Source organism: Sceloporus occidentalis, unplaced genomic scaffold, assembly GCF_023333645.1.
Source record: "Sceloporus occidentalis isolate IW3139 unplaced genomic scaffold, rSceOcc1.0.p SCAF_1, whole genome shotgun sequence".
Taxonomy (NCBI): Eukaryota; Metazoa; Chordata; class Lepidosauria; order Squamata; family Phrynosomatidae; genus Sceloporus; species Sceloporus occidentalis.
In genome coordinates, this window is record NW_028316981.1 from 213341903 (window position 1) to 213356967 (window position 15065).

The 15065-nt window shown below is 43.0% G+C and overlaps 1 protein-coding gene across 1 annotated transcript in view; it reads right to left on the reverse strand.

The window, feature by feature from the left end:
• RBPMS (RNA binding protein, mRNA processing factor) overlaps window positions 1-15065 on the reverse strand; it is a 111130-nt gene that overhangs the window by 30778 nt on the left and 65287 nt on the right. Inside the window, exons 5-6 of the mRNA XM_089488821.1 lie at window positions 14194-14347; window positions 4420-4550 (exon numbers count right to left, since the gene is read on the reverse strand). Of these exons, the coding sequence (XP_089344947.1) occupies window positions 4420-4550; window positions 14194-14347 (285 nt within the window). The remainder of the gene's footprint in view (window positions 1-4419; window positions 4551-14193; window positions 14348-15065) is intronic.

The following is a 15065-nucleotide window of genomic DNA, read 5'->3' on the forward strand; positions in this document are numbered from 1 at the left end:
AACTATTTTCCTCAAGCTCTGGTTCATGTTCTCATCTATTTTTCCCAAGTTTCCAGGCAATAACTTTTAGTTCTTCTAAGAAGGGGATGGCTGTGGCTTGGAAGCTTTGCATTTGCAAAGACTAAGATGGGCCATGTGGACAGAACCAAAGGCCCTCCTAGCCCAACATAGTGGCCCCCCAAATGTCCATGGGGAATGCAGAAGGTGGCCACCTATTACTGAGAAGCACACTGCCTCTGATATTAGATGTAATACAGAGCCAGCACTAGCAGCTAGTGATAGTTTTACTCTCTGTCAATCACTCTCTATGCATCACTTTCAGCTAGGATGAACTGGCCAGGAACAGATACAGGATAAAACACATTGGCCCTTACCACACGGAGGCACTTATGTGGGTAAATGTTGCCAAAACGTTGCTGAACTGTTCCAGAAGCACGAAGGTGGGGTCCGTCAAGTTTCTAAAACTTCACTAAAGCTTCCTGCTTTCCTTCCATTGATGAAGAGTTCACGAGGAAGCCATTTTCTGAATATTGGGATATCACGTTATTAAAAAAATGGCTTCCCTGTGAACTCTTCATCGATGGAAGGAAAGCGGGAAGCCTCAATGACATTTTAGAAGTGGGATGGATGATCCCACCTTCACGCTTCTGAAACAGCTGGGTAACGTTTTGGCAACCTAAGTCCCTCTATGTGGTAAGGTCCCTAGTTCCATTACCTGCAATGACCAGAAGGGCTGTTGATAGTGCTCCTGATGTTTTTAGTCCAGTGTGCTACCATTTTCAGCTTAGATGGGAGCCAGACCTACTTAATATTTTGGTCTATTTCTTGTCTATAATACTGTACATAGATCATCAGGCTTTAAAACTGTGAGCCAAGGGTCATTAAATAACATGACGAACATCTTAGACAGTCTTTGAGACCATGCTGGAAATATGAGAATTCTGAATAGAGAAGCTGATTGCCTCTTCAATCACACAAGGAATGTTCAAAAATTAGAGACAATGAATGGAACCAAAATATAAGAATCAGCACTTAGCAAGTATGCTGCCCCTACCCTCAGACTTCAGAAAAGCTACTTCTTTGATTACAACAACCAGAATCCTACCCATGCAGGCTGAAGGGGATTTTGGTTGTTACAATCTTCAAATTCCTGATTTTTTTCAAGCTCTGCAGAAGATATCTTGTGGTAACATACAAAGAACAAGCAAACCGAATTATAATTTTCAATTTCAATGTAATTTAACTACTACTATAAATGAAAAAAAAAACAGCAACATAAGCGAGAGGGAGACTATGTGTGTTAGCTGTAGATTCATGCACACCTAACAGCAAATGACTAAGACTCCACATACAAATTCTGACTCAGGGCCCCTGTTCTTCCCACAAGGATATCTTGGAAGTGTGAGGTGCATAGTTTTTTTGAACCTGATGCCCTAAAGCCATAGAGGAACGATGCCAGCCCTCACAGGATGCCATGGGATTAGCAAGTGTGTCACCACACAAAAGTCACAGCCACCTTTATATCACCTTTGCTGTTACATGTCAAAATAGAAGCATTTAGGCTGCAGGGAAACATACATGCTTTCAGAAATAAAACCTTAATCAATAGATTCTTCTGATAATACAATTCAAAATTTATATAGAGATTGTTTATCTTCGAACTGGACTTCTAACTCACTGCCAATTTCTGCATTATCTACAGAGGACTTCTAGGGCAGAGTATGAGCCTGAAAATAGAGGCACGTATGAAGCTATGCTTCCTGAGACACCTATAGCTAGAACGTCTCCTCAAACCTTTTGCATGGTAAGTATGTGCAGAAATGAGATAACTGAGTAGACATTAATTTAGTAAGCTCTTCCCTCTGCTCTTACTCCCAAGAGATTCCTATTCAATATGTTCTCTTCTCTAGCTCCACTCTGTCCTTTGAAAATCCCTTGCTTTCTCAGAGGGTTCTGTCCTTTCCCCCCTGGAGCTTACCTTTATGTCTGGAACTGGCTTCCACACAATGGTGGAACTGTGTACTACCTCCTCTCTCTCTTCAAATCTCACCTGAAAACACAGCTTTGCTGCTAAGCTTTTGGCACAAGCTCCTTTTATCTGCACCGTTCCATAATTAAATCTAAGAATATGTTCCAAACAATGCATATTCTTCCTGTTTATCTTAGCCTTCACTTCCTTCCATTGCTCCCTACCTCTTTGGGTTGAATGATAGATTTCAAGCTTTCTAGGTAGGACCTCTTGTATTTTGCAATGCACTGTGCATATCATGGCTACAATCAATCAATAACACAGAATAAGCAAAATGAGAAAAACTGGACTTTTGACTTATTGCACACTCCCTTTGAGGCCTCAGAGTAGCTCAGAATGGCTTCCTCACCCAGATCCCTTAGCTTCAACAATGCTACAAGATTCAGTGTTTTCAGACTGTTTGTTGATAATGGACCTTGGAGAGGAAGTCTGTCCTGAATTTAAGGAAGCACCAGTTGATAATCTCATGCTTGTTCTATACAAAAGGATATTGGGTTGTCTAATCAGGACATACAATACAGAGGATAATGGATCCAGCTGATACACAGGACAGGACTTTTATCAAACTGTGAACATTTGGATTGGGCCATGTCTTTTGCCCTGAAGTAACAACCATAATTGAGCTTGGACACAGAGAGCGGATGTAACATTCACCCCAATTACTTTCAAGTTCTCTCTTACAGAACAGAACTTGATTGGTATGTGAAAAAGCCGCCCACATCCTCAGTGTCCCCTGGAAACTCTCCCAGTGTTTATGCTATTCTCAGTTCTCACTAAATTGGCCTAACATGCTCCTACTAGAATTTAAAACTACTAAATTGCAGGGCAGAAAATCTAATTTCTTTGTAAGTGTTGACAGACAATTTTCAACCAACCCATCTACTACCCCTGTAATACGCATGATTTGTATGTTAATTCACTTTTCTCCATGTATCAAATGGTTCCTAGATTTGGGGGGGGGAAAACTTCACCAAAAAACAGAATGTACACAATACACTGCAAGGGGGAAGTACAGCAAACATCAAGAGATAAATCATCAAAGGGCACAGGCAATCTCATCAACAGGGGGTTATGGAGGCTTTGCTCATCAAGAGGCAAAGAGGTTCCACTCCTTCTGTGCCTTGAATTTCTAGTGAAGTGTAGTTGTCCAGTAAAATTCTTACCACTTTGAAGGGAAAGTTATTAAAAAAATTATTCTCTACTTAATCAGTCCTAATCAAACTGTAAAAATGGCTTACCATTGCAAAAGCAATTCAATAAACATGGAGCAACACATGGCAACTGAACAGCAGATTATAAAATCAACAAATCAGATCAAAGCTAAAAAGCAATTTTAAAAACCTGTTTCTAGTTTTGTTCCAGAGAACCAAAGTAACCCCTTAAGCAGAAAGGTCTGAACAAGTTGTGCAAAAGCTGGAAGAGTGTCAGGCAGGCAGGATGGTCTCCTTGGAGAGAGTTCAGAGCAACGTCCACAGAGGGAAGCCTTACCAGCCAGCGGCGTCTGACACCAGGGTGTCACCTGGTGCAGGGGACAGGTCTTGGGGGACAGGTCCTGGGGCTCCCAACTCCCTGGCCCGCACGGCTTTAGTTCAGAGGAAAGCAGCACTAGGCCTTCTCCCTCCCTGGCCCTCTCCCTTGTAGAAAGTACACCCTTGTAGGCTATGTGCAACCCCACACCACCTCTCCAACTCCCCCCAGACACTTTGCTCAAATTTTCTCCCAGGCAAAGATCACTCCCAAATGACAAAAACGTTACCAAAATGTTGCAGTCTGGATCAATTCAACAATTTCTCAAACTTTTCCAAATTGGCAAGGATGGATACCCCCAAAAGTAAAGCCAGAAGTGACATTCCAATCACTCCAAATGCACTACTGTGGCCTACTGGGGGAGGGTGTGAGGTTAAAAGAAATCTAGCCCCCTGTACATCCACCACCATGTTTACTGGGGATGGTACTGTCTACCTCTCTCCTCACTGGCTTCAGGTACATATGTATTCATGAACACGTTCTCACAAATCTCAGTCTTATGCCTCCTCAAGCCAATTAAGCCTCAGAACATAAAGGAAAAAAACAGCCTGGAAAGCAGAGTCCATATAAACAAGAGGTAATATATGTGCACAAAGACCCAGCAGGTATCTCTAATTGCCTCAAGTGAATGGATGTGAAATTATTTGGGAACAGAAAAGTGTTCAGGTCAGGCAGTGGGGTGCTATTCTTTTTGCTAAGCCTGTCTCCAGTAGTCCCAAGAGGGTGTGTCAGTCTGATCCAGGAGTGATCATTAATTTCTCTCTGGTGTGCCTGTCAGCCAGACAAGTGTTAGTTGTACAGTGCGCACTGGAGAGGATCAGGTGGCAATGAGGGTGAAGGTGTGATTGATTGGTATCAATTACCTGGGCATGCAGTGAAGCAGGGTAGGTGAAAGCAGGCGGAGGTAGAGCAGGTGCTAACTCCGCTGGGTAGAGAGGGTACGGCGCCCACACTTCAGGGCTACTGGGGTAAAGTGCAGGCACTGTGAGCTCATCTGCAAGAGAAGAATAATGACATTTCAGGGTTAAAAATAGCAAATGCAGAAGACAAAATGGCAAACACAAGAGAATCTTGGGGCAAATAAACATAGCTGGTGCTTGATATATTTCAAGAATTTCAATGGAGGTAGAGTAGAATGGGGGGATTCTACAGCAGGGCTGAGAGGTAGTTTTGCTGTATTAAAAAATTAATTGGAACACACATACATAAATGTGCAAAAACCCCAACACAATGTATTTCAGCAGATCTGTCGGTTATTCCACAAAAAACAGTGATATACCGGCTGCTAAAGAATATTCACTTTATGTTTGGAAATGGGGAATGGGAGTGATAACTGTTCTCCCACAGTGCTCTGAAAAGTAAATTCTTGAAGCATGTCCCCATTATTATTATTATTATTATTATTATTATTATTATTACCACAATCTATTTATATAGCGACATCAATATACATGGCATTTTACAACAGTATAAAACATTCAATATAAAATATTAAAATACAATACTAGAATACTAACATACAATACTAGATCCCTATTTGAATTCTATCCCAGTGCTATGCCTGGAATCAGCTATCACTGCAGCTATAATCCTATAAACCTCACTGCCTCCATCCTTTGTCATTGGACAATGAATCAGAATATCCTCAGCGGTTGCAAAAAAATGGTTGCTGAGGGGACATGAGGTCTCAATAGGCCTACAAGCTACTCAGTTGGTAGAACATTTCCCTGTACTCTTTGCAACATTCAAGTGGTCTTTGGTGGGGCAAGTTCATGTGGAACAGGGCCCCTGAAATGAAAATTAAAAAAAACTGTCCTAGAATAACATGTAGGATTCTTACAGTTATTCCCACAGGATATTCCCAAGCAGGTGAAGAAGCACAGAAGCCTCCCAGGGCAGGTTGAAATTGGCTCTAGGCATTGTTTTGATTATCCAGCCCAGCAAACTACAGAAAGCACAGCTCTTTCCAACTCCAGTTCCCATTCTCCTTTCTCTGTTCCTCATCCTACTCGCTCAATACCACCCACCAGGGTTCATCATCAGTTCCCTGCCATTTGTTCAACTAGCATATTATGATAAAGTTTTCCAAGTCAGACAATATTGCGTCAACTGAATAAGTTTTTTAAGAATTTCCTCAAGTGGGTGCAAGCCAAGTTTTAAATCACTGTCATAATCGTTTATTTATATAGCACCATCCATGTACATTATGCTTTACAAGTAAAACAATCAAAACAGTGGGTCTCACCAAAGGCATACCACCTAAAATATATGTGTATACACAGAGACACACAGAGGGAAGGAATGAATAATAAAAATATAAAACTATACAATACAATTGTAAAACCAATTCTCCTGATAAAATACAAAAAAGATACTGTAATATAAAGCAAACTGGCAAATACACATAATCAAAATGTATAAAATTATAACAATATTAAACTAAAATTCCAAAAGCTTTGGAAAATGAGAACATTTTTAATTGAGATGTAAAAATTACAAGGGATGGCGCAGTCTGGAAATGTTCAGGGAGGCAATTCCAAGAGTGTGGAGCAGTGAGTGAAAAAGGATGAAGCTGAGCAAGGAAAAGGAAACCCTTGGTTGGGTGAGAAGCTTAGAGCTCCTAGAACATAGATGTCGAATAGAAACAAGGGCCGAAAGATAGGTGGGAGCTAGGCTGCATAGGGCTTTTAATGTTAAAAACAAGATGCTTGTACTGTAACCAATGGGTAAGAATGGGTGGATAAGAATGAGTAACCAATAAAGAGAGATCAAAAGTAGGGTAACATTGGGGGGAATATCATTGTTACAAACCCTTAAGAATGAAAAATTCTGTAATTAAGGAAGGAAGATACGAATAGAAGTAATTATATGGAAAGAATTTCTTTCAGATGAAAGTTGTAAAGCAAGTGGATAAATACAAATATCTAAGGTTACTGTGTCACATCATACCTATAGTACAGCTTGGTTACTGGGACAATGATAGAAGTGAGGCAATGGAGACAGGGATATGAATCCAGAATTCCCAATGCCAGGGGGCAATGCTATCAAAGGCTATTAAAAACGATGGCAACATGCCCCTTTGAATAGCCACTGGTAGGGTACAACAGCCTTGTCCAACTTAGGGGTTTCCATGTCAGCCAGGTGGCATGATAATAACCCAGACGGAAAATGCATAATTTCTGGATATTTTAAAGCAATGGGGGGAAAGCCCCAGATTTCCTCCCTCTTTTTTTCTGGGGAAAAATTGAAAAGTGCAGTAATAACTCCCCTTTACAGAGTGACAATCATTAGGTTACTTTAGGAACATATAATTCATTATCTATAGTTTTGTTTGGCATAAAATTATCCAGTTTGCTGTATTAAAAGTACAATTTATTCAGAAGGTTAATTAAAAATTAAACATATTTTTAATTTTTTTGCTACAAATAGAGTTATATTTGGAAAAAATGGAACTGTAAGGAACTTTTGAACTATAAGGAATCTTACTGCCAGTTTGAGTGGCCACCTTTCCAATTTGAGGAGCAGGCAAAACTCTGCCACAAAAAATGGAAGAAAATATTAATACAGTGCGGCCGTGTTATACGTGGACATGTTATATGCGGCTTTGAGCATATGCTCAAAGCCATGTGGGAGCGCGTAGGGTGGCGCGTCCCATTTGCATAAATGGGGCACACTCCCGTGGTGTGCGCCCCGCGCGCTGCTGCGCTGCAGGCACGAGCCCCATTCGTTTGAATGGGGCTTGAGCATCCATGTTTTTTCTCTTATGCAGTGGGGTCCGGAACGGATCCCCTGCGTAAGAGAAGGAGGGCAGACTGTATTAGCAAAACAGAGAAAATTATTTTGTGTCTACTTGACACTCCATACTGAGAAAATGAACCCAAAGGCGACTCTACAATGTAGAAATAACGCAATTTGACACCATTCTAACCTCCATGGCTCGATCCTACAGAATCATGGATTTGTAGTTTTGTGACACACCAGCACTCTCAGTGAAGATAGGAGGAAGGAACATCAATAGTTTAAGATATATGGACTACGTCATATTCCTAGCAGAAAAAATCCTAGACTTGGAACTATTACAGTCGGCCCTCCTTATAGGTGGATTTACCATCTGTGGATTTGAGCATCCGCAGATGGCAAACCCGGAAGTTGTCCCAAATGGGGGAGCGCGTGCACATGCGCCACCATTCGGGACTACTTCCTTCTCCTCCCCTCCTCTCTTCCCTCTCTCCTCCCTTCCCTCCCTGCCTCCCTTCCTTCCCTTTCTAGCCTGGGCTGCTTGGCCTCCTCGCCGCCACCGTCACCACCACGGGAAAAGCCGGGTGGGTGGCGGTGGAGGCCAAGCCTCAGCCTCCTTGCCGCCACCGCGGAAGGACTTGATGGTGGTGTTGGAGGCCTCATGGCCCATTAGCACCGCCACTGGGCCTTTCCCGCGGCGGTGGCGAGGAGGCCGAATCGCGATGCTGGAGGGGTTCAAGGCCTCCAGTGCCGGCACCCGGCCTCCTGGAGCCTCCACCTCTGCAGAAGGACCGGGTGTTAGTGTTGGAGGCCAAAAGGCCCCCAGCACTGACACCCAGCCCTTCCGCAGAGGTGGCGAGGAGGCTGGGTGCCGGCGCCGAAGGCCTTGAAGGCCTCTGGCACTGTTGAGCTCCACACTGCCACCGGGCCTTTCCCATGGCAGCTGCAAGGAGGCAGAACCACCTGCCAGAGGCCTTCAAGGCCTCTAGCGTTGGCATCCGGCCTCCTCGCTGCTGCGGAAGGGCCGGATGCCGGCGCTGGAGGCCTGGGAGGCCTCCGGCGCAGCAGCTCTGCTTCCTTGCAGCCGCCACGGGAAAGGCCCGGTGGCGGTGCTGTTGGGGGCCAAGAGGCCTCCAGCACTGCCATCAGGCCCTTCCACGGTGGCGGCAAGGAGGCCAAGGCTTGGCTTCTGCTGCCGCCGCCGCCACCCAGTTTGTCCCGCAGCGGCGGTGAGGAGGCCAAGCCGCCGCACCCAGAGGCCTCCCAGGCCCAAAAGGTAAGTAAGAGGGAGGGAAGCAGGGGGGAGGGAAGCGAGGGAGGAGAGGAAGGGAGGCCAGCGACTTTTGTTCCCAATGGTGGCACATGTGCACGCGCGCAGCCATTGGGAACAATAGGGGCTTGAGCATACGCGTATTTTGGTATACACGGGGGGTTCCGGAACAGATCCCCCGCATATACCAAGGGCCCACTGTATTAAGGAAGGCAAAAGAAAATGCAAATGCTAGCTTTATACTGAACACACACACTAATGGCCATAGAGGAACTACATGAATTCAACCTAGACAATGATGAAATCAAAACAGGACCGAAACAGACGGCCCAAATACGCCCGCTTCAGGTTGTCATTGGAGCATGGCCTTGAAGCCGCTCTGATGCTAGGTGGCCAACCAGATACAGGCAGCTTCAAGGTGCTCCAGCATTGTGGTGCTTAAATGCCACACATCACCGGAGTGGCTTGACGTCGCCATGGGTCCGTGGCAGGGTGGCAAAAGCCACCTTTTTGCTAGCCGCAGAAGGAGCGGATCTTTTCTGCTCCTTTTTTGGCTGGGTTGAAGGTAGACTGAGGCCTCAGTGTGTGGTTGTCACAGTCCCAATCTGTCTTCAAGCCGCCCCCATCTCACCAACAAAGCCATGATTTGCACTCTCAGTCATTTAGTGCTACTTCAGTGTATCCTTTGAGCTGAAACTGAGCAGACCCAGTGGATCAGGCCTTCCAGGTCAATGCACCATCCTTCCTGGTGAGCATAGGAGTGGTGAGTCACAAGTACGTGAAGAGATGGACAACCCACCGAGAAGGAGAGAAACCTAGTGTAAGTCGCTCATCTAGAGACAGCTTTATTTCATACTTGTCTCCCTGAGAGTACACTTTTCAACCCTCTGCTGCCACCTTTACACATGTATTCAAAAATACAATGGCAGCAGAGGGGGGAGTAGTTCCATAACAGCAGCCCCAAGAGTTGCCTCTCTGTGGAGCTGACAGAGGATGCATTTTAATTACACTGGGGACTAAGTGTTTATACTGTTGATTTTGAAGTAAGATAAACAGCGAAAAGTTGGCAAGAGCTAATGCAAACAACCTTCCCTTCTGCCATTCATTCCTAAAGCTTGTAGTCATTCTTGGAGAGAGAGACCAACAGGCCTATAAATACACACAAAGCATCATAATCTTCCCCAAAACATGTCGCCTAGGAGGAGTTTAGTGAGAATATCATGCCAGTGGGCATTTTCATGCATCCAGGATCTCTTGCCCACCCAAATAAAGGTTTCAGAAGACTGCTCCGCTAGTTCTTTAAAGCACTTCCTACGCAGTCACAAACATATTCTTCTGCTATCTTTGCCTCAGGCATTTCATCTTCTTCCCCTTGTCTCCCTGATCCATTGACATTTAAGTTATTAGTTGGGAGGAGGAGCAGGGCAGGGACTATAAGGTACCATGCAGAGATGGAAAAGTTATTACTTATTTAGTTATTATATAAACAAATATTAGCCTTGAGCTTCCCAGGGGAAATTTTCCAATGTATGAATTATATAAGCAAAAGGAAAGCAAGGGACTGGGGTGAGTAAGTGAGTGAATTTACACAGTGAACTTACTCTGGATTGGTTCTCCAATGAGATCATAACTAGATATAAGCACAACCCATATTAAGGGAACTCATGGAGTTACTGCTATATCTAACAACAAATTTGGTGGCCCCTGCCTGACAGACAAGCAAAGCAACAGCTCTACAGAAAAGGTATGTGCTTCAGAATACTGTGAAGACAGATGCAAGACAAATGTGGGAAAGTAAAGAAAGGAAAACCACAATAACCTGGCATTTTTGCTGCAAAATCGAGTAACGGAACCAATGTTACCTCGATACAGTATCATCCCTAGCACATCCTCATCACTGCACTAAATGGAAACACCACTGGACTACTATGCATGCTTGAAGTAGCAATAAAGCTTTTGCTCTTAACCCTGTCCTTCTGCAGGCTTAGCCCTCGGTACCAGTAAGCTCCCTGTCTTGATCAAAGCTGCACACCAAACGAACTATTATCCATTGATTAGAAAGGCGGTGAACCTATTGGACAAATTGAATCAAAACTTGAGGACTGCTTGTGGAACTTAGCATTTTCAGGCAGACGCATCTCAACAATTCTATTTGCTGGAGAAGATTCAAGCTCAAGCTCATATGCCTTGTCAGTTATTTGCCATCTTTAAAAAACTTATGGAGTCCAGTAGCTGGCTGTGATGGTCCTTTAGTTCAGGATCTCTCTGCAAGTGACCTGGCCTCCTTCTTTGATTAAAAGGGGGGCTCAATTGTTAATTCAGTCTTGGTGAATGGATCTCCACCTCTAGTGCCACCAGTTGATTCGCTACAGGCATTTGCCCAGGCCATTTTTTACCATCATGGGCAGAGTTTCATTTTCTCCCTGTTACGGTCAGCCATGGCTCAGATTGTGTTGTCTTCTTTCCCCACTTCTTTCTCTACTGACTCTTGCCCTCCTTTGCTTTATACTTTTGCCTTTGCTTCTGACTTATATAACCCATTTGGGGAATTTCTTTTTAAAGGGTATTTTCCTGGCTGCTTTAAGCATGCTGTCACGTGTACCCTATTAAGAAACCTTCTCTGGATCCTTCCCTTTGTGCTAATTATCATCCTGTTTCTCTTCTACCATTTGTTTCCAAAATTTTGGCGAGAGCTGCCCTTTCCTCACTGATACCTTATTTGACTACACATGACCTTCTTGACTCATTTCAATCAGGGTTTCATATAGGTCACTCCACTGAAACGTCCTTGATTCATGTAATAAATGATATTCCAGTGGCCAAGGCTCAGCATCAAATATCTGTGTTGATTCTGTTGGAACTTTCTGCAGCCTGTGATACTTTGGATCATCAGGTTTTACTATTAAAGTTGACAACACTGGGAAGGATGAGAATGCTTTGTCCTGGTTTAAATTTTGTTTGATAGTTATGCCGCTGTTTCATTTCGGGAATCTATGTCAAAAGCTTTTCCTGTAACTGTAGGGGTATCACAAGGAACAGGATTGGATCATCTTATTTTTTCATTATATATCCTCCCTCTTGGATTTTTTAATTTCAGATTTGGGTTTTCAGTTTCATATTAATGCAGATGATATAGAGATTTTCCAGAGTTTTAAATTAATTCATGCCTCTGTGTGTAAGTTCGTGATGGACTGCTTGTTGAGTGTTTCTTTGTGGATGACCACACACCATCTTAAGCTGAATATGATTTTGATGTTTCAGCCTGACTTTCTGTAGCCCCTCTTTCATGCCATCCACTGTGTTTGCTCAGTGGTTCCTGTTTTGGTTGGCAGGAACCTCAAAGTCTCCTGGACGACTGTTTGTCCCTGTGCCTCTTTATTGGGATTCTAGCAAAAGCATGGAATCGCCATCTCTTGAACATCTATAGCAGGGGTAGGCAACCTTTTTGACCCGGGGGCCGGGTTGCTGTCCCTCAGACAACTGGGGGGCCGAAGCCAAAAAATAAATAATTAAATATTTTTTTAAAATTATATAAATAAATAAACCGGGACAAATGTAGGGCAAAATTTTCAAATGGAGGATACTTTTTTATAAAAAAATGGAAGACACGTGAAAAAATTTGCTAATTTTTAAAAACATGTTAATATAAATGCATGTTTCTGAGGCTTCTATAGACAATTGCCCCCCCTGCCCGCTGCTTGCTCCCCCTTGCCCGCCGCTTGCTCGCCTCCTCCTCATAGGCCAAAGGCCCCTTGCCCTCGTGTGAGAGGCCAAAGGCCCCGGTGGCAATCGGTGGCAGGACCGGGCTGGGGCCAGTCCCAAGGCCTCGCCAGGCCGCATCTGGCCCACGGGCCGTAGGTTGCCTACCCCTGATCTATAGGATCAGTGGCTTCTTGACCATTGAGACTGCCCACCTGTTTGTCCACGTTTGTCATGCCTGGATTACTGTTGCTGATGGATTTGCCTTATTGCTGTCTTTCCGGTGAGCCACACCAGGCCCTGACATTACCATCTTTTAGGCATCAGATTAAGATATTTCTCTATGCTTAGATACTTAATGGGATGTGACCAGCCACTTTTGAGACACTGTCATTATGCCACTTGATTATCCCTATGATTTGTTATTTTTGACATTGGTTTTTCATATCACATTGTTTGTATTACTCATTCATAACTTCTCTTTTTTTAATTGTTGTAAGATGTTTTAACTAATTTTTTTAGAGGAAAGAAGTGTCTTATAAATTTAATAAAATAATAATTTAAACAGTAAAGACACTTACTCTCTGCTTTTTTTGGCTTTACGAGTAACTTACCTGTAAGACTCTTGATTCTATCTCAGGTGGTGAGAAACATTTTCAAAAGCTTTTGGATATCCCAACTGCATGCCATCTAACCACATCATTTTAATGTTTAAAATACATACACATGAACAAACTCACACAAGAGAGATTTTCTATTCCCCCTCCCTCATAATAATTCAGCAGCACTCATTTCTAAGACACATACAACTTCCAAAACAAAACCTTAAAGATACTCTGTAAGTGTTGCAGCAACACTGATTCCCAAAGTTGATTGGCTGATTTAAATCACATATCTTTTCCTATTATTACAGTATTAATAATGTGATTAATATCTCTTACTCTTATTAACATTCATTAATAATTGTTGCTGTTGCTGTGTGCCTTCAAGTTGTTTCCGAATTATGGAAGCCCTAAGGTGAAACTATCACAGGGTTTTCTTGGCAAGATTTGTTCGGAGGAGATTTGCTTTTACTGCCTCTGAGACGGAGATACATCAAGAATAAGGTAGTATTGCTTCTAATCGCCTCATCCTACCTACATCTTACCTATATTTTTAATAAATACAGCAAGTACAGATTCAGCTGCTCTACAATGTAAATCTTTGAGGTGTCAGAGATACTTGGATGTATCATTTTTTTTTCAACTTTCAGGGATATCTGCGTTGCTGATATGACGCTAAGCATTTGGCTGACAGATGCTTGCTCTGCCCAATCACACACAGAGCCAGAACATCATTACAGTTACAGTAATGGGCTTACTGCATATACTCATGTATACAGTAAGTTGAGAAATTTAGGTTTAAAAAATTGACCTGGGTCAACGTATGTATGGGTCAATACGGTACTTGACCCAACGCTCTCTTCAGCTGGGCTCCCTCCGCAGGGTACAAACCAGCTGGGGAGAGGCTGGGAAGGGCAACCGACTGCCCTGCAGCCTCTCCACAGCAGGGCTGCCTCCTGAAGTCTGACCCTCAACTTATCCACAGGTCATACCAATACCCATAATTTTGGCCCCAAAAGTTGACCTAACTTATACACGTATATACAGTAATCTGCAACTGAATTTAGCTAGATGGAGTCAACGAGAAAAGAATTTAGGTGACCCATGTAGTGAAATAAATTATTCAGGCCAAGATCCATATACACTCCTAATGAGAGCAATGAGAGGTGAAGTAGTTTACTGCTGAAGTAAAAACTACAGCTGTTTGACAATCAAAATACAAATATGCTACAATTCACTGAAGACTCGGCTCCTGAGTTTGCTTACTGATCTGTAATGAAACAAGACTGCCCATAGGGGCGCGCGCACACACACACACACACACTTACATGACTCCCTGGTGATGAACTGAGGTACAGTGTTGGGGGTGACTGGAGTGCTGGGATTTGGTGTTCCCACTAATTTACTCTTAGCCATCTTCGTGTTGGCCTTAGCAAACTCTAGCCGTAGCGTCTGAGGAATTTCTGGGTCAAATCGGATTCCCTTTTGCAGAGAGAAAAATAAGCAGAAAAAGCAGGGTCAATTACTTACGCACTAGTAAAAATATACTCAGCGTGCATCAAAAGGTATTATCACAAGATTGCACACATGTAGCATCACAACACAGCTGCAGCATCATAAGAATTTTAAAAAGGGGAGGAGACATGACATCTTTTGGAGAAATAAAAACTAACAGGAAATGCCATAAATAAATCACTGTTGGAAATTTTTAAAAAACACACATTCAAGGGGTCCAGAAGATAATTTCCACTGTATAAAGTTCAACTGTGGCTGTGGTTACAGTTATGATTATGATTATTTTAAAGGCATTCAAGACTAAGAACACCAATATTTCTTTTTTCTTTTTGTTTGTTTGTTAACAAGACTTCTAAACTGCCATTTTTGGAATCAGAAGTCCTTGCAAGGCTGTGTAATAAAGAAATAAACAAAACATATGATAAGAATGCAATGATTAACAAAACCAGAGATTCTGGGTGAGAAAACAGGATGCTAAGACACTGAAAAGACCAATTCTAAGTAAGAAAATGGGTTAGAAGAGCCTTATACACATTTGCAAGACGTGACAGAAGTGGCTAAAGAGAAGCACGTAAGGAGACAAATAAGCTTGCATGTCTACCATATGCTGATATTACCTTTCAAAACATTTTAGGTTCTATTAAAAGGAGGAGTGTACATAGAACTTGGAAACATGCTATTTTTG